Source organism: Xyrauchen texanus, chromosome 24, assembly GCF_025860055.1.
Source record: "Xyrauchen texanus isolate HMW12.3.18 chromosome 24, RBS_HiC_50CHRs, whole genome shotgun sequence".
Classification (NCBI taxonomy): domain Eukaryota; kingdom Metazoa; phylum Chordata; class Actinopteri; order Cypriniformes; family Catostomidae; genus Xyrauchen; species Xyrauchen texanus.
In genome coordinates this window covers 33,026,531-33,047,105 of record NC_068299.1, presented here as the reverse complement: position 1 = coordinate 33,047,105, position 20,575 = coordinate 33,026,531, and the positions used below count along the sequence as shown (strand labels likewise).

At 40.2% G+C, this 20,575-nt stretch overlaps 1 protein-coding gene across 1 annotated transcript in view; it reads left to right on the top strand.

Moving 5' to 3' along the window:
- Positions 1 to 20,575, top strand: part of LOC127618215 (E3 ubiquitin-protein ligase parkin-like) — a 171,307-nt gene that overhangs the window by 85,198 nt on the left and 65,534 nt on the right. Inside the window, exon 7 of the mRNA XM_052090547.1 lies at positions 8,600 to 8,736. Coding sequence (XP_051946507.1) covers positions 8,600 to 8,736 — 137 coding nt within the window. The remainder of the gene's footprint in view (positions 1 to 8,599; positions 8,737 to 20,575) is intronic.

Below are 20,575 nucleotides of genomic sequence, written 5' to 3'. Positions count from 1 at the left end.
AATTGGAATTGTGGAGTTTCCAAGTTAGAAAGTTGAGTTCCTAAATGCTGTTGCACTTTTCCAAGTAGGAAGTCATGCAGCGTTTTGCTTTCTAAAACTTGATGGTAAAATCTTAAAGCATCACACAAGGTTCAGTTGATAAAACAGTTGACGAATAATTAAGTAGGAACAGTAACTTTGCAAACAAACCAGGTTGGCAGACCAATCGGAAGACATTGGAGAAGTAAACAGTGGTTGAATCAAACATTTTTGAAGGCAAGCCCCCAACCCCATAATCTCCAACCTACATCTGCCTCCTGCTGTGCAGTTGTTCAATCAATCGCAGACATTTTCTAAAGAAGAGTGTGCTGAGTGACCTGCAGTTGAAGGTCGACTATTAGTGGGGCAGTCCTGTGGCAGCGCTCCTACCTGCTGTTCTCGCAAAGAGGGTCGGGGCGGGCGAACGTCTGTAGAAAACCACACAATGGAGCACAATCACCAACAACAACCATTGAAATCAAGGGCTGATTGAAGTAGCGCCGCAATTACCTTCCTGAGTAGGGCTTTGTTTTTCCGCCATCCTCCACTGCTCTCTTCTTCCTCCTCAGAGATCTCCTCCATTTGTTTAAAAGGGCACTGACAAGGACACGGGCAGTCTCTCTCAATAGAGGCAGAAGATGGGTCAGAGAGGTGGAACTCAGTGTTAGCAGGGTGACTTACATTCAAGTGAGTTGGGATTTGCGAGTGAAGGGGGAGTTCTTAAGAGATGGAGAGAAAATTGTTGTGAGTTTTGCGTACTACGCTAAAATAATAAGGGTCGTCAAGGACAGTTCTGGTTTTCCCAAAGGTTTTGAATGAGCAACATGTCTAAACTAAAACCCCACCCTTGCCATTCTCCCAGCAGCCCCATTTAATGCAAATTGTTCTTTGGTGGGTTCTTCTTACGAAAATCTCACAAAACCTGTCAAGAATACATGTCAAAATATATTTTCTATTATGCATGTTTTTAGGGCCATTAACATTTCTTTTAATACCAATTTATGGTAAAATGGTAAAAGTGTTTATACATAATTGTTGTATTTGTTGTACTGGGGGTTCTGGATTTAATGCAAGTTAAGATCAATCAACAGAATTTGTGGCTTATTATTGATTAACACAAAGCATCATTTCGAAATGCCCTTCGTTTATTTAAAACAAAAGTAAGGCAAGGTGCTTACGGTAGAGGTGAATGGGGCCAGTTAATACCAATAAAATACACATTGTATCAAAAGACTATTTACAAGATGTAAACTTTAGTGTCAACATGATTAAGTGTTATAAAATTGCTTACCGTATCTGCTGTTTGATTAGTCATATCCAATTTTAATACTTTCATTGCCATGATGATTCAATGCTGTAAACCATATAAGCAAGTTTATTACACTAAAATCATGTAGATAAGAGATTTCATCACACTAAAGTCATGTTAACATGCATAGTGTTTACATTAAGTCTTGTGACTCTACTTTTGAAACAGTGTGTAGTTTATGCACTTGCCCCAATCACTTCAGTTCGAATTGCCTAAATGTAATGGCAATTTTCGCTTTTTTATTTTAAATGTGTGACAAATTGGAATTTGATTATTTAAATGAAAAAAATATTTTAAAGGATTGTTTTTTTTTTTACTTCAATAATGGGTAACAACAGTAATGAGTAGAGGGGAGTTGGGTTAGTTACTTAATTCTAATTAAAAATAAGATACATCACCAATGCATAAAGCTTTTTAGTACTAAATTCGTAAAATGAAAATTACTCTGAAATGACTCTTTTTAGGGTGACCAGCTAACCATGACAAAGAATCGGGATGCAACAGGACATATTACTATTTTGGTATGTGTGTGATTCTGACTGTGGAAATGAATGATCCTCTCGCTACTCGTTGCTTGTTTATCCTGACAAAAAAAAAAGCATGAAACACAGCAATGTAAATTTTGTAAAACATTTAAAGGTACACTCACTATTTTTTTTTGGTACTTATAAAGAAACGAATAGTAATTTTAAAGCATATGTATAAAATTATTGCCACTCATTTGAGATGGTGGTCAGTCATATCATTAACCTTCTAAAAGTTTTTTTTATTCTACATGGGACAGGGGCGCCTCATGGGGGCAGCCATGTTAGCATTATATGACCATCTGAATATTACTCGCTTAATCCCAGTAACTGCCCTGTTATTGGACACTTTCGTTCATGGATTAAATGCATCCTGGATGACTGTGCATAGTGAATTTCTATAATGGCATTGGTAATGATGCAGCATCCTGACCAATAGGTGTCACTAAGTGCACTTACAGGCAGGGTTTCCGCGGGGCATTGAAAAGCGTTAAAAGTTATTAAATGGATTTTGCGAAAATTAAGGCCTTAAATGGCACAATATAGCACTAAATGTTACTCCTACATACATTAAAAAATTGTGTTTGTTTTGAAAAAATGATATTAACAATTTATTTTAAATATTGCCTTCATAATTAATAACTTGGATTTGCTGTCGCAAAATATGTACACTGGTGTGATAAACACGCAGAACCAGTTTGGTAAGTGCCTCCGGCTGGTGCAAAATTTCTGTAACGCCGAATGTTTAGACAGCGGCGGGCTTGGACTTAGAGCAAAGAAATGGGGAAGTGCAAATTCCAGCAAAAGTGGCTGGAAGATGAAAAATTTAGGACATGGTTGCAGCCCGTTGGTGGTCAACATGGAGAAGGATTTTGCAGTATTGCAGTATTTGCAAGTATTTAAGCTAGGTACAATACAGTGAGGAAAATAAGTATTTGAACACCCTGCTATTTTGCAAGTTCTCCCACTTGGAAATCATGGAGGGGTCTGAAATTGTCATCGTAGGTGCATGTCCACTGTGAGAGACATAATCTAAAAAAAACAAAATCCAGAAATCACAATGTATGATTTTTTAACTATTTATTTGTATGATACAGCTGCAAATAAGTATTTGAACACCTGTCTATCAGCTAGAATTCTGACCCTCAAAGACCTGTTAGTCTGCCTTTAAAATGTCCACCTCCACTTCATTTATTATCCTAAATTAGATGCACCTGTTTGAGGTCGTTAGCTGCATATAGACACCTGTCCACCCCATACAATCAGTAAGAATCCAAATACTAACATGGCCAAGACCAAAGAGCTGTCAAAAGACACTAGAGACAAAATTGTACACCTCCACAAGGCTGGAAAGGGCTACAGGGAAATTGCCAAGCAGCTTGGTGAAAAAAGGTCCACTGTTGGAGCAATCATTAGAAAATGGAAGAAGCTAAACATGACTGTCAATCTCCCTCGGACTGGGGCTCCATGCAAGATCTCACCTCGTGGGGTCTCAATGATCCTAAGAAAGGTGAGAAATCAGCCCAGAACTACACGGGAGGAGCTGGTCAATGACCTGAAAAGAGCTGGGACCACCTTTCCAAGGTTACTGTTGGTAATACACTAAGATGTCATGGTTTGAAATCATGCATGGCACGGAAGGTTCCCCTGCATAAACCAGCACATGTCAAGGCCCGTCTTAAGTTTGCCAATGACCATTTGGATGATCCAGAGGAGTCATGGGAGAAAGTCATGTGGTCAGATGAGACCAAAATAGAACTTTTTGGTCATAATTCCACTAACCGTGTTTGGAGGAAGAAGAATGATGAGTACCATCCCAAGAACACCATCCCTACTGTGAAGCATGGGGGTGGTAGCATCATGCTTTGGGGGTGTTTTTCTGCACATGGGACAGGGCGACTGCACTGTATTAAGGAGAGGATGACCGGGGCCATGTATTGCGAGATTTTGGGGAACAGCCTCCTTCCCTCAGTTAGAGCATTGAAGATGGGTTGAGGCTGGGGCTTCCAACATGACAATGACCCGAAGCACACAGCCAGGATAACCAAGGAGTGGCTCTTTAAGAAGCATATCAAGGTTCTGGCGTGGCCTAGCCAGTCTCCAGACCTAAACCCAATAGAGAATCTTTGGAGGGAGCTCAAACTCTGTGTTTCTCAGCAACAGCCCAGAAACCTGACTGATCTAGAGAAGATCTGTGTGGAGGAGTGGGCCAAAATCCCTCCTGCAGTGTGTGCAAATCTGGTGAAAAACTACAGGAAACGTTTGACCTCTGTAATTGCAAACAAAGGCTACTGTACCAAATATTAACATTGATTTTCTCAGGTGTTCAAATACTTATTTGCAGCTGTATCATACAAATAAATAGTTAAAAAATCATACATTGTGATTTCTGGATTATTTTTTTTTAGATTATGTCTCTCACAGTGGACATGCACCTACGATGACAATTTCAGACCCCTCCATGATTTCTAAGTGGGAGAACTTGCAAAATAGCAGGGTGTTCAAATACTTATTTTCCTCACTGTATGTGTCAATGCTGTTAAATCTCATATGCAGTCCTATGGCCACAAATCAGCCATAAAAGGCATACAGCAATTAAATATGTCTAGTTACTTTGCTGTGACTGACAAAGTAACCTCTTCAGCAACTACTACTACCACCACAAACACCACAACTACTGCTGTAGTGACCACCGCTTCCTGCGGAGTCGCTACCGAAGGAAAATCGAGCAGCCTTCGAGCAGCGTTTGGTTAGAATGCAACGCTGCAGGCAGAGGTGCTCTGGTGTCAGAACACTGCCATGCAGCACCACTCATACGCATCCAATGAAGGTGCTTCTGAGTTGTTCCAGGCAATGATTCCTGATTCACATCTAGCCAAATCTTTCACCTGTGGAAAGGACAAAACCAGCTACATTTTAAAATTTGGACTTGCCCCATAAAATCGATTTCTGCGATTAACAATACCAGGAGCATTTGTGTTGATGTTTGATGATAGTTTCAACCAGTCGACAAAAAATAAAATTTTGCGAGGCTGGTTGTGTCCAGTCCCGTTATCTTGGATCACAGTTCATGGGATATTCAAAGACTGAGGATCTGCTGCAACATTAAGTAAGTATAGTTGTACTTTTTTGATAATGGAATTGTGTTTGGATGAATTAAGGATGAAGATACAGGTTTTATATAAAAGTATTACAGTGCTCTTTGTATTGATTAGTGCATATAGTATTCCATGTTTTTATTGCAAATCTAGAATACATAATCGACATACATGATGTCTTTGTCATTCCTCAGTGAATCGTATTGCCTTTAGATTGTACTTTAAAAAGCTATTTTTGAAATTATAAGAGTATATAAAAATTTTAGTTGTTCTATTTGATGTCAAATCATTTATTTATTTCTATTCTTAGGAATGTGTGCGCCTATTAGACCTGAAGCATCTCCTGCCTGTTTCAGAGAGCCATTGACGTATGGCCAAAGCTTAAAGAGTATGTGGAGGCAGTCCATAGAGAAGAACTTCCAAACCCTGGAACCTCTTCTTTTGAAACAATTCAATTAGCAAATAAAGATCCCCTGATCTTAGCCAAACTTCAGTTTTTCATGGTGATATCCAGAACTTTTTGTTTATTCAAATCCTGCCATTTCTGTCGGAGACTTGACAGAGTTGATGATGGTAATAATCTAATTTCTGCTTCATTTAAATGGCTAATTTCTATTTTTTGTTGTATGATCTTTTGAAGTGGGTATACTACATTGAATAATTGAATATAATACCTGTGTAGGATGGAATAACAAAGCTGGTTAACTGGATGTTAAATAACTAGTCACATTTTGTGACTTTGAGTCTGGCGAGACGTGTCATCAATTGGAGCTACTCAAAGACATCACTCCCTTTAGACTGACCAAACTTGACTTTGATGAGCAGAAGAAATGGGTCAGTGCAAGCCACGCTGACATTGGCTTGGGTGCTGACTCTGTCCTTAAGGTAATGCATTGTTACTGTTTTATATGTATACATATAAAACTTAAAACTACTGTATTCATTCCCTATATATTACTTGCATGATGTGTGCTATCCCTCCTTGGTAGGCTCTTCAGAGCAAATCAAGCAACAGGGTTAGTGAACTCACTGCCCTCACATTTAGGAGCCCTTTGAAATACCCCACTGTCAGGCAGATTGCATGCTTAGACCCCTCCATGATGAGCAGAGACCCAGAATGGTGCAAGGGAAAGATGAAGTCTCTTGTTCAATGATTTCTGCAGGACAAGCAGTTGACAGGAAGGGTTTCAGCTGGCAGGAATGTTATAGAGATAGATTCAAAATAAAGGTTATGCACAGCTTTGTAACTATATTCTCATTATATACTTTGATCTTAAGATAATTTGAGGATTAGTTTAATTTTGTGTTTTATTTAAATGTGTGTGCTTAATTAAATAAAGCTTAATTAAATAAGGTAAATGATTAGGTGTTAAATATTTTAACACCTAATGAGTCTTCCTCATGTTCAAATTCCTCATGTACCAATGTGACATCTGTATAAATAAATAGCCATTTGTTTAAAGTGATGTGATTTAATGACTTGATTTTTGTGTTTGTGTGTTGCAGGTGATGCTGTTGTGCAACAATTTGACAGCTTTCTCTCTCTGCATGGCAAAAGTGATTAGTTCCTCTCTTTCAAACCCATGGAGTAACGACTTGATGCTTTTCTCCATCAAACTCTCAACCAGACATATCCTGAGCTTCGGAGTTTCTTTCAACGCCTCTTGCTCTTATCTCATGGGAAAGTTACAGTAGAGAGAGGCTTCTCTGTGAACAGGGAAGTAGAGACTTGCAACATAAAAGAAGAAACTGTTGAGGCCCAGAGACTAGTCTGTGACCAAGTGTGCGCGTGTGTGTGTGTGTGGGCCTGCCTAAGATCCATCCTGGGTTTAACCAGGCTGGATTGTGTGAGGAGCTCACAAATCTTTGAAAGATGTGGACAAAGTCCCATCGGTGAGCTCCTCCGGCAGGCAAGGTTGCGTTGGCTGGGTCATGTAGCCCGCATGCCTGGCCACCGCATGCCTAAACAGTTTTTGTTTGACCGGATAGAGGGGGCTAAGCGGGCGCAGCACGGGCTGGAGAAGAGATGGAGTGATGTGGTATAGGAGGATGTGGAGCTGTGTGGACTTGCCGATGACTGGTACCAGCAGTGTCAAGATCGGCCTCTTTGGAGGAGGCTTGTGAAGGATGCTGCTTGCCACAACATGCTGCAACAACGGAGCGCAGAGGAGCGACACTCACAACAACGAGCAGAGCGCAGGGTGGCTAAAGCACAGCACGTTGGCACAGTAGAGGGCACAAGTGGTGCATCAGCCAGTCATCTCAGTCATTCGACCCATGTCACCTGTTGGATCTGTCCCGTGACCTCCTGCCAGCGGGCGTTCGACACTTCACGTGGCCTTAACGTGCACATAGCCTGGCACAAGGGTCGTGGTGACGTCACCGCCACTTAGTGGCGAATGGCGGTTGTTGTTGTTGTTGTTCACTTTTGGTTCACTCAAAGTGTCCCTCACAAAGGAACTACTGGCTTCTGTAGCCTCAGCCAGGACCAGATACAGGATCTACCTTGATGAAGAGAGGAGGTAGAGAGAGGGTGCCAAGCGTGGACTTAAGAGAAAAGCATTGGAAGATGAGCTGGAAGAACTGAAAAATAAAAGGGAGATGTTGACGGAGCTGTGTGCCTGCTTTAAGAAGGATGCTGATCAACTATCTGAGCAGGCCGAAAACAAATTTAACACTCTAATGATTCAAATTATTACAAAATCGAATACTCTGAGGAGATTCAAGGACAAATGCAATGAATTGAAAAACGTTGAGTCGGAGTTGGAACTAAAAGTGAACAAACTAAGGCACATGGATTAATTCTCTTATTTACACAAAGTTAAAACTATGTAAGCTCTATAGCACATTAATTCAGCATACATTAAGTTCCAGCCTTTAAAAGTTCTGAGTTTCAGAGTTTTTCCTTCACTGTCCAGTTTATTGAAATTATGTAGATTTTCTCAAATATCCAAGATTATCATCATAGCATCATTGTAAAATTGAATGGTTACAATTCAGAATTTGGGACATGGGTATTTTAAAAATGTATTGTATGTGTGTGTGTGTATATATATATATATATATATATATATATATATATATATATATATATATATATATATATATATATATATATATATATATGTATGTATGTATGTATCCGTGGTTAGTCTTGGGTCGTGTATGGCATTACAAATTTAAAAAATGCCATTAAAAAGGCATTAAAAAGCATTAAATTACATTTGATGATAGCTGCAGAAACCCTGATATGATTGATTATTGGGACAAACGGCATTCCGACTGTACTTCCATTGGAACATGGGACACGGATCGGAAAATCTGGACTTTCCGGTTTTAACAGGTCATCTGGTCGCTCTACTCCTTTTCTAAATTTGGACTAATACTGTGTTTTAACCTGGCGTGATGCGACAAATCGGCAAAAAATAAAAGCAATGTCTTCCATGTTAATCTGAACTTTTGTCTTAACCAGATGTGATTGTGACAAGTATTTTGTCAGACAAAACTCTGTGTTGGTCACTTAGTATCCATTTGGTCCATTATGTCCTATCTATTTTCCAGGAGAATTGTAAGGACACGGTATAATGGTAGTGATCGTTTTTAAAATGTATGCAATGCTAATAAGATTCAGGCCTTACTGTGTGTTACAGGACTCCAGTTCTGGTGTTTCAGTGCGTTGAGTGTCACGTCATCTGCCTGGAGTGCTTCCACCTGTACTGTGTGACCAGACTCAATGAGCGACAGTTTACCCATGAGCCAGTAGTGGGTTACTCCTTGCCATGTGCAGGTAAACATGCCATAGGTGTATTCTCAAATGTATTAATGTTGATTGGTGTGGATGTCGCCTCAGTGTGGCTGCATGACAATAGTTTAATATAATAAGGTGTAAAGGCCAAATATATTTGGAATTATGGAAAAGTGGAAATAAAGTTAGGAAGGAGCACTTTTTGTTCACAATGCATGTTAAATACAAACCAGTTTTCTTGGTTTTTGTTTCTTACTGTTTAAAACATTCAATAGAATAAAATAATTGTTATTAATTTCATGATTTCCAATCTATGTCTTAGAAAGCAGAGTTAAATGTTAAGTTCTATCAGGAAGACTTGCAGACTTGAATGAAATTTAAGATGACATTTATTTGATGAATATAAAACAGAAATGTAATGACTCTCTTTGGCGTAAGCCCCATCTGGCGGTCCGAAGAAATTATAGTAGTAAGGATCCTACTCCTGTGCAGGACGAGAATCAACTGGTGGTGGTGGGGTGGTGGAGCTTGCCGTGTTAGCACACTGACACAGCAATGAGATATTGTGAGTAGACTTATAAAGCAATGGCTTACCTGTGATTGGCTAGGAGTTACCTAGCTAATGGTACGATGATGTATAGCTGCTAGTCTTCCCGCTTGAACTATGCTGCACTTACATTTCCCTTGAATTTCATTGATGGGCTCAGGTTTCTTTGGTGTGTTGACATATTTACGACGAGGCTTAAGCCGTTGTGCAAGTTCAGTGGAGATGAATGAGAAACAAGTGAGGAAAAGATCACAATATATCAATGGTTTAAATCACAATACACTGAATATAAAGACTAAAGAACACTTACTCTTGCTTTACTTGCCGAGAAACCTAAAAAAAAATGCATGCGTTAAAAATCTAAATAGACTCCAGCCACTTTCTTTGCATCCAACTCCCGTGTTCCATTAAAAAGTTATCTTCCCTATGCCCTATTCCCTTCAAAGGCAATTACCCTGCTGTGAGAGCTTCAGAGGGCTGAAAGGTGATAACGTTCTTTCAGAACTCACTTTTTAAGTAATTCTTTTTGGAAATTCAGTTTGGAACGATCCTACAGCATAGATTGTGCTCCCTTCTAAGTGCCCTACACCAGTTAGAATGTTAACATATTGTAAAATTGAAAAAAATTATCTCAAATTCTCTGCCCTTGTGACCCCTTGTTTGAAACTCCTGGCCTTTTTGGGCGACTAGTTGATTTGTAAAAATGAGCACTTATTCAAGCCCTATAGTGTGAGTGTGTGTGTGTGTGTGTGTGTGTGTGTGTGTGTGTGTGTGTGTGTGTGTGTGTGTATTGGTGTTTTAGAGTTTGCATTTTGCTGTGTGTGTGTGTGTGTGTGTGTGTGTGTGTGTGTGTGTGTTTCCACACACTGGCAGTGTTTGGCAGTGATTGATGGTGTGTTGGTGGCTGCAGTGAAGAGGAGATACTATCAAATTGTTCTTCTTCTCTTACACACACAGAGCTGCACACACAATCTCTCTCTCTCTGGGCCCTCTCCATGCCCCTGTTGGCCCTCCACATCCATTAATGCCACCCAGTAATGGGGCTCTGGGGAGAAGCATTGACCCCCTATCAGCCAGAACACCCCAGCAATCTCTCACAATCCCTGTATCTCTCTGTATCTACCTCTGTCTTGCCCTTGCACTCCTTCATTTGTCGTGCTGCCATGCACTTCCTTTCCTGTTCTCTGTCACTGGTTATACTTTTTCTGTTCTCACAATTTCTACAATACCTACAGTTTAGCTTTGGTTACAGCCAGTAAAGACAGGATGAGTATGATGTTGATGGCAAGGAACAGTATCAGGGTTTGGATGGTTTGCATTGGCAGTTCACCCCAGTTGGTAGATGCTGTAACTTCGCCATTCTGTTGGTAAAAAGCATGTTTCTCTATTTCAATTTAAGCACATACCCCTGTTCACACCTACAGGTTTTTTAATTCCCAACGTTAAAGTGTCATATCTCTTAGGATATGTTTTAAAATCCTGTTTATTGCTTTTGGTGCGGGTTAAGATAAGTTGTTTACGACCCAAATTTAATGGGTTGTTTACATTCCATGGGTAAAATGCTTTGCTGTGTTTTAAAATCTCTTTGAGAAATTTTTCAAACATATGTGAAAAAATGAAAGGGTCTGAAACTTTCTATCGCTGTGTGTATGACTTTAGACAAGAGATTATGTAGAAAGGTCAGACATCAGCCTCAAATGCCATTTCCAATTTTAAACAACTTATAACAGTCCAGCCAAAGCATGCTTGTCCAAACGGCACGGATGAAAGAGTGAGCTAGCGTAGGAGACCCATCTGGGAAATGTGAAGAAATGATCGGCTGCCTCTGATAAACGGCATCGCGCAAGCTCAAAAAGCTTTTTCTAGAAAATCCAGCAGAAGCTAGCACACCCTTAACCTTCTTTGATCTGAGCTTTAACATAATGCCACATTACAAGATAACCTCAAAAGCAGAAAATCTCCACTTAATATTTAGTCACACACCTTCATTGGTTGACAGCTTGCCTTTCAGTAACGTATGTAGGTGTGGGGCACAAGACAGCGACACCGTTCTGTGTGGAATAGAAGGATGTGATACCCCTTTCCTCCTGTTAGTAAACCTGCATCATTACATTTAAATAGTTACTAAAAAAGTTCATAAAAAAATACAATTGCTTTCACGAACCACAAAAGGAGATCTTAGACAGAATGCCCAAAGTACACATGCGATGAAAACTCAAAGCATGTCTCCTGATGAAATCACACACACATGCGTGAAACTGGTGATTCTCTTTGGATACTTTGTTATATGTTATTTCTGTTAAGGTAATTGTAAAGTTATCGCAATCCTCTGCGTAGCAATCTAGCAGCTAGTTGTTTACTTATGGGGGCTGTGGAGATGTTTTCCTTACTCAATGCAGATTTTTGACCAATCACCATCTGCAGGACCTCCCACAGTCCTGATAATCACTGGCACGCCAGCAACAGCGAGAGGAGTAGACTAATTTATTTATATAAATTACACACCAGCATTCCAGTCTACATCTTGATGTAATCCTTACCCGTGATTACGCACCGTGTTTTTATGAGCTGATTGGGAGGGAAATGTAATAAACACTATTAAATTGTGACGAGACTCACCGTGCGCATGCAAGCCATTCACACATCAGAGCCGGCAGCGCGTCACTTTCGGGTAATCGCGCGAATAAACTTGCCCGCTTTGCTTTGGTCAGACTGCGTGGATGACAGCATACATTCTGTGATTTATTTGTATCTTTTTGTTTTCAGAACAACATGTGATGTAATAAGGAAAACGTCTTTGTTACAGTTATAACTTCCGTTCCCTAATGGAGGGAACTAGAAGTTGTGTCGATGTAGTGACACTAGGGGTCGCTCTTGAGAGCCCTGAACACCACTATTCTTTTGAGAAAAGGCCAATGAGAATTGGCAAGTGGAATTTGCATGCCACTCCTTCAGACATACGGGTATAAAAGGAGAAGGAATGCCCACTCTCATTAAGGTTTTGTGCTAATTTTGAGGAGCTCTACAAACACGGTGGCCGGGGGCAGAGAGGGCTCCCCAAGGGAAATGAGGCTCTGCCGACCGGAAGAGCGTACAGCGGAAAATACATCACAGGGGTTTACCTGAGTAATCATCACCTGTGTAACAACTATCCCAGAACAGGGCATATTAGTACTCGTTGCAGGTCTAGCTGCGAACTCCTCTGCCGAAATCACGAGCCATAGGGCTAGGGAGGAAGGACATCCATGGTCCACAACCATGAACTCGACTGGGGGTAAAAGTGCACGCTTTTGCCTCAGAGGAGGGGAAGGGCGCTATATGCAAGCGATACACCCAGCCAGTTGTTCCGTATAACCTAACTCTACCTGTTCGTATCTGACAAAACACGGGATGAAACCGGATCAACCCGGAGATAGTAAAATCTCGCAAATGTATTGGGTGTTGCCCAGCCCACTACTCTAAAGATGTCTGCTAGAGAGGTACCATAGGCCAGTGCCCACAAGGATGCCACACTCCTAGTACAGTGTGCTCGTATTTCCAAAGGGTCGGGTACAGCCTGGGCCTGGTATGCCAGAGCGATGGCATCCACGATCCAGTGGGCAAGCCTTTGTTTCGAGACAGAATTCCCTTTTCCGCTATCCGCCAAAGAAGACAAAGAGCGTCTAAAGCACTGCGTGCGATCCAAGTAGGTGCGCAAAGCACTCACCGGACACAGCAACGACAGGGTTGGGTTGCCGAACCAAACTCCAGGCAAATGTCGCTGACAGAAAACGCTTGCAGGTCCCCAACCCTCTTGATGAAGGTGAGGGCCGTCTTCAAAGAGACTGACTTACTCTAGGGGCTCAAAGGGGGCTCCCCGATGGCCCAGGAGGACTGCAGAGAGATCCCATGAGGGGAAGAGGCATGGCCTTGGAGGATTCAGCCTCCAGGTGCCTCTGAGGAACCTGATGATCAGGTTGGGCTTCCCCAGGGACTTACCATCCACTGCGTCATGGTTAGCCACTATAGCGGCTACATATACCTTCAAGGTGGAGGGGGACAGCTGCCCCTCCAGTCTCTCCTGTAGGAAGGAAAGCACTGACCCAACTGCGCATCTCTAGGGGTCTTCGGCTCTGGAAGAACACCAATTCATGAACAAGCTGCACTTCAGGGAATAAAGCTGCCTCATAGAGGGAGCTCTGGACTAAGTGATCATGTCTACCACTGCTGGTGGTAGGCCTCTTAGGTCTTCTGCGTCCTCTCCAAGGGCCAGACGTGGAGGTTCCAGAGGTCTCGGCACATGTGCCAAATGGTGCCCCATCCCTGATAAAGCAGGTCCTTCCTCAGGGGAATCTTCCAGGGAGGTGCTTTTGCGAGGAGCGTGAGGTCCGAGAACCAAGTCTGGGTGGGCCAATATGGGGCCACAAGGGTGACTCATTCATCATCCTCCCTGAACTTGCACAGGGTCTGTGCAATTAGGCCCACTGAGGGGGAATGCATATATGTGCAGCCCCCGGGGCCATCTGTGTGCCAGCGTGTCTGTCCTGAGGGGGGCTCTCGTCAAGGAATACCAGAGCGGATAATGGGGGGATTCCTGGGAAGCGAACTGTCTACCTGTGCTTTTCAAAATCAACTCCAAATCAGCTGGACCACCTGGGGCTGGAGTGTCCGCTGTAGCATTGAGGCTGCCTGCAGCAACCTCAGCCGCTGCTGACACCAAAGGAGAAGATGGCAAGGGTGAACATTCAGGGGAGGGTGGAGGGTTTCAGTCCAACCCGATTCTCACGGTGGCCCTGGAAAGCATGTCGGTCAGTTCTGCGACAGCCTCAAACTTCGGGCAGACTCAAAGGTGGCAGCCCAGTGGTGTCCTCGCCATCTGACATCACCAGTGCGCTCTCCGATTTCTCACTTCGGAAGAAGGAATCACACAAAGACGGAAAGGCATCTTTATAAAGACGTTTCTTTAAAAATACGTTCAATGTCAATGTTTGTGCTCTAATAGAGAAAATATACTATTTAGCAGGAATATACAAACTTTTAGCGCTGTCGAAGCGCCCAGGGGCGAAATCTACACTCGTCGTGCAGAAGAAGAGAAAGCCGCTGGAAATGCGCTGTATATCCAACAACATACGCTTCTTAAGATGTGAATGGTACAGCAGTAATATTCAGTTTGGCTGAACCACTCGGCTCCAAAGAAAAAATCTGAATGAGAGTGGGCATTCCTTCTCCTTTTGCAAATCCACTCACCAATTCTCATTGACCTTTTCTCAAAAGAGGTTGCCAACCCCTGGATTAGGTGTAAGGTTAACAGTTTAAATACAGAGGTAAATAAATGCAGGTACATAAAATGTAAGAACAATGCAACAACACATATGTACATAATAATTACATTGTATCCTTATATAAAACGTGTCCCTATAAATTTCAGAACTCAGTGAATTTTAATGTGAAAGACAATGAGGCTGTGAGGGATAGACTTACTATCTCTTCAATGGCACAAACGGTATAAAGCAGCAAAAAGCTCCTTGATCACATCTGATTTTCCACAACTCTTGTTGTCTGGAGTTTTTTGTCTACTGAATGTTCTTAGAAATATATTTTTTCAATGTTTTGTCTGCAGAACGATCCATAAACACTTTAAACTGCAGTACATCTATCCCTCACTGCCTTGTTGTCATTCCTATTAAAAGTCAAAGATGGTGATAGCTTGAATGAGGTCTATACTTCCCTTCTCTATCATCTCTGTTTTTTCTCTCTGTCTGTTTCTCTTTCTTGGCCACTCCTTTTGTTCTCTCTCTCTCTCTCTCTCTCTCTCTCTCTCTCTCTCACTCTCTCTGTCTCTTTGAGTCATGGTAATGAATCAAACTTAGTAACTCTAACAGAAAGTATTTCAAAATACGTTGCTTAATTTTAAATAACGTTTAAAATCATCTCGAATTTTCCTCACATCAACCAGCCCTATATCACCTTACACACACATGCAGCAATTCCCAATTTTAGGAACTCTGAGTCAGTGTGAGATGGTGTGCTGCATGTCTCTGTGTGGGCACACTTATCAGACAGTGATATGTGCACAGTTGCATGTTAACTGAGCTCAACCGCCCCATTGGCTGGTGCGACGCTAGATAAATTGGTATTGCTGCAACACCTGTTGGAGGCAACCTTGACATTTTATCAGCACAGAAAAATATCCTTAAATACCACTGACTGCCTGCAGCCACTTCTAACACCAATCAGAGAGTCAATTCAAGTCAGACTTCTTTGCCATCTGCTCAGATCACTTTAGCTTATAGTAGTGGAGATTTGGGGAAGACTGATGATCCTTTAGGGGTGTACACATACTATATACTGCATAGTTAATTAAATTGATAGTTAGGTGCTAGCCAATACTATAATGAAACCTTTTTAGAGCTAGCCAGCTGTGGTCACTATGAACTGTTGTTCAGAAAGAGCAGTAATGTTTGGGTGAACTATTCCTTTTAATGTTTCAGCAGGGAGGTGCACTGAGCTTGGAGATTATCATATAAATCCTGCTCCTGGCCTTTAGTAGTTTTCATATAATAATCATTGTCTTTGGTGTTTAAATAATCCATGGCAACTATCTGGTTTAGAAAATGCTGGAACTTTGTAAATGGTACATCAGTATTCTTGTAGGGATTACATTTGTTTGTGTAAATGTATTGGCCTTTTGGGATTTTTATCAGCTTTTGTTCTTGCTGTCTCTGTAAAGGCATGCACTGCTCAGTGTGTTTGAGAAGATTTTCTGGAAAGATTAATTTATCTTCTTAGAAAGGGAACAATGTTGTGAAAATAAAATAAACAATGAAAACATCACATTTTGATGGAGGAGGGCGGCATAGAATTGGAATTAGGTAGACAAGGTAAGGGGGAGGTGAAACTAGCACTCAAAAAATGAAGTTATTACCCTAACTTGAAGCCAACATCATTTGTTGGATAAAGTCAGATTAATTTACTATTGTAGTTTTAACTCAACTTCATCAGGTTTGTGATGGAGGATTTCATTGGTTTGACCCACTGAACAAGTACACCCCTTCATTGAACTAGTCAAGTCAGTCATTTAAGTCAGAACGAGATGAGACATCTTGTTAATGAACTAACAGATTATACTAATAAACTCATCGCCAAAAGAAATGAACGAATCCCTGTCATCACTTTTGTGAAAGTGATGACTGAGTGAATGAGAGAAGGCATTACGTTCGGCATGTGAGTTAGTCACACTGAACAAGGATTGAAAGGTGTGAAATTTAATAAAACAAGTTTATATGTATGCACATAATCCCTAATGTTTGAATGTGTAAACATAATTGAAGACTATAAAGTTAAATTACATGAATTACGAATGGAAAGAGGAAGTTATTTATGTCTTGGTAAAAGTCAAGCCAAGAATTTGACAAAATATTAAAAAAAATAAGATCAGCCATTTATGGTGAAAACGGTTATGGTATATAAACTCTATTTTTAAAGTGTCTTTGTACATTTGTGGACATGCAAATTCCATTTTTGTTGATTTGTCCTGCTTTCCAAGACTGACTAAAGTGCAAGCCAATAGCATTTGAGAGCTGGCTGTGTATCATTGCATATTATTGGTTTGACCTGCTGAATGAATACGCTTGGCTGAACTAGTCGGTCATGTCGCTCATGTATTAACTGAATGTACTGGTACACTCAATCGCGAATAAATTGAACGAATCAGTTATGAACAAGGTCTGCTGTTTGGCTGAACGAGAGGTGGAGCTGCATGTCATTTGTTCAGTTTGGTGATCTTGTTCAACAGGAAAAGGGGCCGAATGAAACATGAATATAAGTAAGTGATGACCACACATTACAATGACATACAAAAATTAGTGGAAGTCATTGTTATTTTTTATAGCTTCTTTTGTATAGCTTGATAAATGTATCTGCACAGCCGTTCACAGTATGATAGAGATGCTCTGTTGTCATTTGTGGGGAAAAGCTTATGATGATTAAACATGCTGAAGTCTCTTAGAAAAATTGAAGTAATGCATATTTGAATAAAGGATCATTAGACCTATTTTGGTTGTGAATGACTATTGTGCTTTTGATTCCATGCAATATACTCGTTCAAAACTTAACCCTCTGAGGCTGTTTTGGGCCCTGGAGAAGTTTTGACATGCCTTGACATTTGTGCTTTTTTCAGTTGCTTAAAAACATATTAATGGCTAAAGTCTGATAACACTGTATTCAGCACAAACTCTGCTAAAATAATATGTCAGCAACATGTGTGTACATGTTGAGAAAATTAATTTTATGCATGGTTTTTAGTTAAGTCTCAAAAACTTAACTCAAAACTCCAGTATACCAGGCACTCTTTTTAAATACCAATATACTAACAATATACTGCATTGCAATTAAGCATTAACAAATCTTCTACTATTCTCATCTTGCTCACAAATGTATAAAATAATACCTAATTTCAACACTTGTCAATCTCGAGTCCCATGCAAAGCATGCTGAGAAATGAAAATCCCATGCCTAGATTCATTACACCACAAAAAGTATTAAAGTACACTGGCAGCCAAAAGTTTGGTATAATGTATAGATTTTGCGATTGCGGAAGGAAATTGGTACTTAAATTCACCAAAGTGGCTTTCAACTGATCACAAAGTATAGTCAGGACATTACTGATGTAAAAAAGAGCACCATCATTATTTGAAAAAAGTCATTTTTGATCAAATCTAGACAGGCCCCATTTCCAGCAACCATCACTCCAACACCTTATCCTTGAGTAATCATGCTAAATTGCCAATTTGGTTGTTTCATGTACAACAGTAAAGAGAAGACTCAGGGTGCAGGCCTTATGGGAAGAATTGCAAAGAAAAAGCCACTTTTGAATCAGAAAAACAAAAATAATTTTTTAGAGTGTGCAAAGAAACACAGACATTGGATAACAGATAAATGGAAAAGAGTGTAATGGATCTTAACCCCATTGAGCTTTGTGGGATCAGCTAGACTGTAAGGTGCATGAGAAGTGCCCGACAAGACAGCCACATCTATGGCAAGTGCTACAGGAAGTGTGGGGTGAAATGTCACCTGAGTATCTGGACAAACTGACAGCTAGAATGCCAAGAATCTGCAAAACTGTCATTGCTGCACGTGGAGGATTGTTTGATGAGAACACTTGAGTTTTTTTCAAATTGTAATTGTAAATTATCACATTATTAATGTCCTGACTATATATTGTGATCAGTTGAATGCCACTTTGGTGAATAAAAGTACCAATGTCTTTCCATAAGAGCAAAATTTGTACATTATTCCAAACCTTTGGCCACCAGTGTAGTCCCAACTCAAATGGATTTAGTAAGCTTTGATTTTACAAATTTAAATGGATAGAATGCAATAAAATCAAATGTTCTAGAATTTTGTTGCTTTAGTTTAATTTGATTAAGTAAAAAGTAAATTGTAAATCTAGCAAAGTAAATTGATCTAGCAGCAACAATCATCTTTAGTGAAGCAACAGTACTTTTCTTTCTCTATTTCTTTCCCTTTCTCTCTCAGTATGGATTTGAACATTTACAGTAGTATATACTTCTCTGCGTTGCTATGGTAGGGCTTTGATGCAAACAAACAGTAGAAGTGCAGCAGTGCTCGGGTGTCCTCTGATGGCAAAGGTTACAGTTTTACTGTGAATATGAAACTTTCTGCATCCAGAAAAATGAGTTACAGTGCTCCAGCGAGGGTTTTCAGTAGCCATACACACACACACACACACACTCATGGCTCTGTAGGTCGACTGGCTTTGAAGCTCAAAGCCTGGCCTCTGTGTCGCTGAACGCTAGTTCTTTGTGTTTATGTTTAATGTGATAAAGTGGGCTGGGTTTAAAGGGGCAAACTGATTAATAATAGAATACAAAAGTCACGTAGAATTTCCCGAAATCCAATGCCAGTGAATGATGAATGAAAGAAAAGAAGCGATATCTTCTTGATATCCAGGCACGCTGACTAGCAGCCAGTCATCCAGCTCAACATGTGTTCACATATACAGTAGCCCCTAAAAGTATTTGGAAACTTGAGCCACATATTAAAATGGTTGCAGTTTCTTGATGAAATTAACACTAGAGGAGCTACAACATCTGCACATTTTATTAACTTCCACACAATTTACAAGTGCAATGGCTGATTATGTCTTCATAAACACTTATTTTTCATACATATACTCACACACTGCTATGTTATGATATCAAAACACTTTTACTATAATGCATCATTTGAAAAACTACACATTTTATCACACTCACCTACATTTACACACTTATTCCAATGTGATTAGCATATGCCATAGCGCACCAGATAGTATTGGACTTTGATCTTGGAAGAACATATGAAACAAAAGTATCAGAAGTGACACAAAATTGTGTGGTTGTTTCAGAAAATGTGCTTTTAATTTAGCATTTTCTTTTTGGACACTATTGGTTAGGTTGAGGTGTTGGTTTAGGTTAAGAATGTCTGTTTTGTTCACCTCTTATTTGATTTTAGATCATCTTTGGTTAGGTTTAGGTTAAAGTTTAGGTTAGGGAGATATATTTTACTCATTAAGTCCTCTATAAAATATTAACCTTAAAAACATCTTCTGATTATGACACCATTTCACTCGCTTTTGGCGCCCCCCGCTGGACATTTCACTTGGAAAATATAGCCAAACTTGTAATAAGGCACGTACTTTCAAATGTTGCCATGATCACGTAATGTTCATGAGATCAGGCTAACTGAAAATCAGCTTGACACCAGTTGAAAATTGTAGCTATTTCTTAGAAAATCTCTAGCGTTATTTGATTGCTGATGCTACTTATTGGTTTGTTACCTAACAATATTTTTAGTGTGACTCAAGTATCCAAATACTTTTGGGGGCCACTGTACACTTATAAACACCTTACAAACACTTATGAGGCATAAGTCCAGCCCAGAAAACTTCCAGCAGGACCTTGACATCAGGCTTCTAAGAAACATTGTTAATGAGAATGTGTCGGCAGAAACACTCAAACTCGTGACAGTGCAGTTATGAAAGACTGCTAAGGTTCAAATTGAGCCATCAGAAAGAAACTTTAATATGGAAATAGCTTTATCCCAATCAGCGATGTTACACTTTCTTTATCGAGGAGATGTTGAGATGTTGAACTTCAAAGGACCTTATTGGGACACCCGTTGGGAAACGCTTTGATTATTAAGAGGCTGGACTCTAAAACAAATCCTACTTTAGAGTTCTATAAATTAAACCCTGATACATTTAGAATCTCAATGTGATCATTTTGATTGTTTGTGGTTGTGATAAATATTAATTGAAATTACGGCTGGCCGACATAAAGAAAAAAAAACATA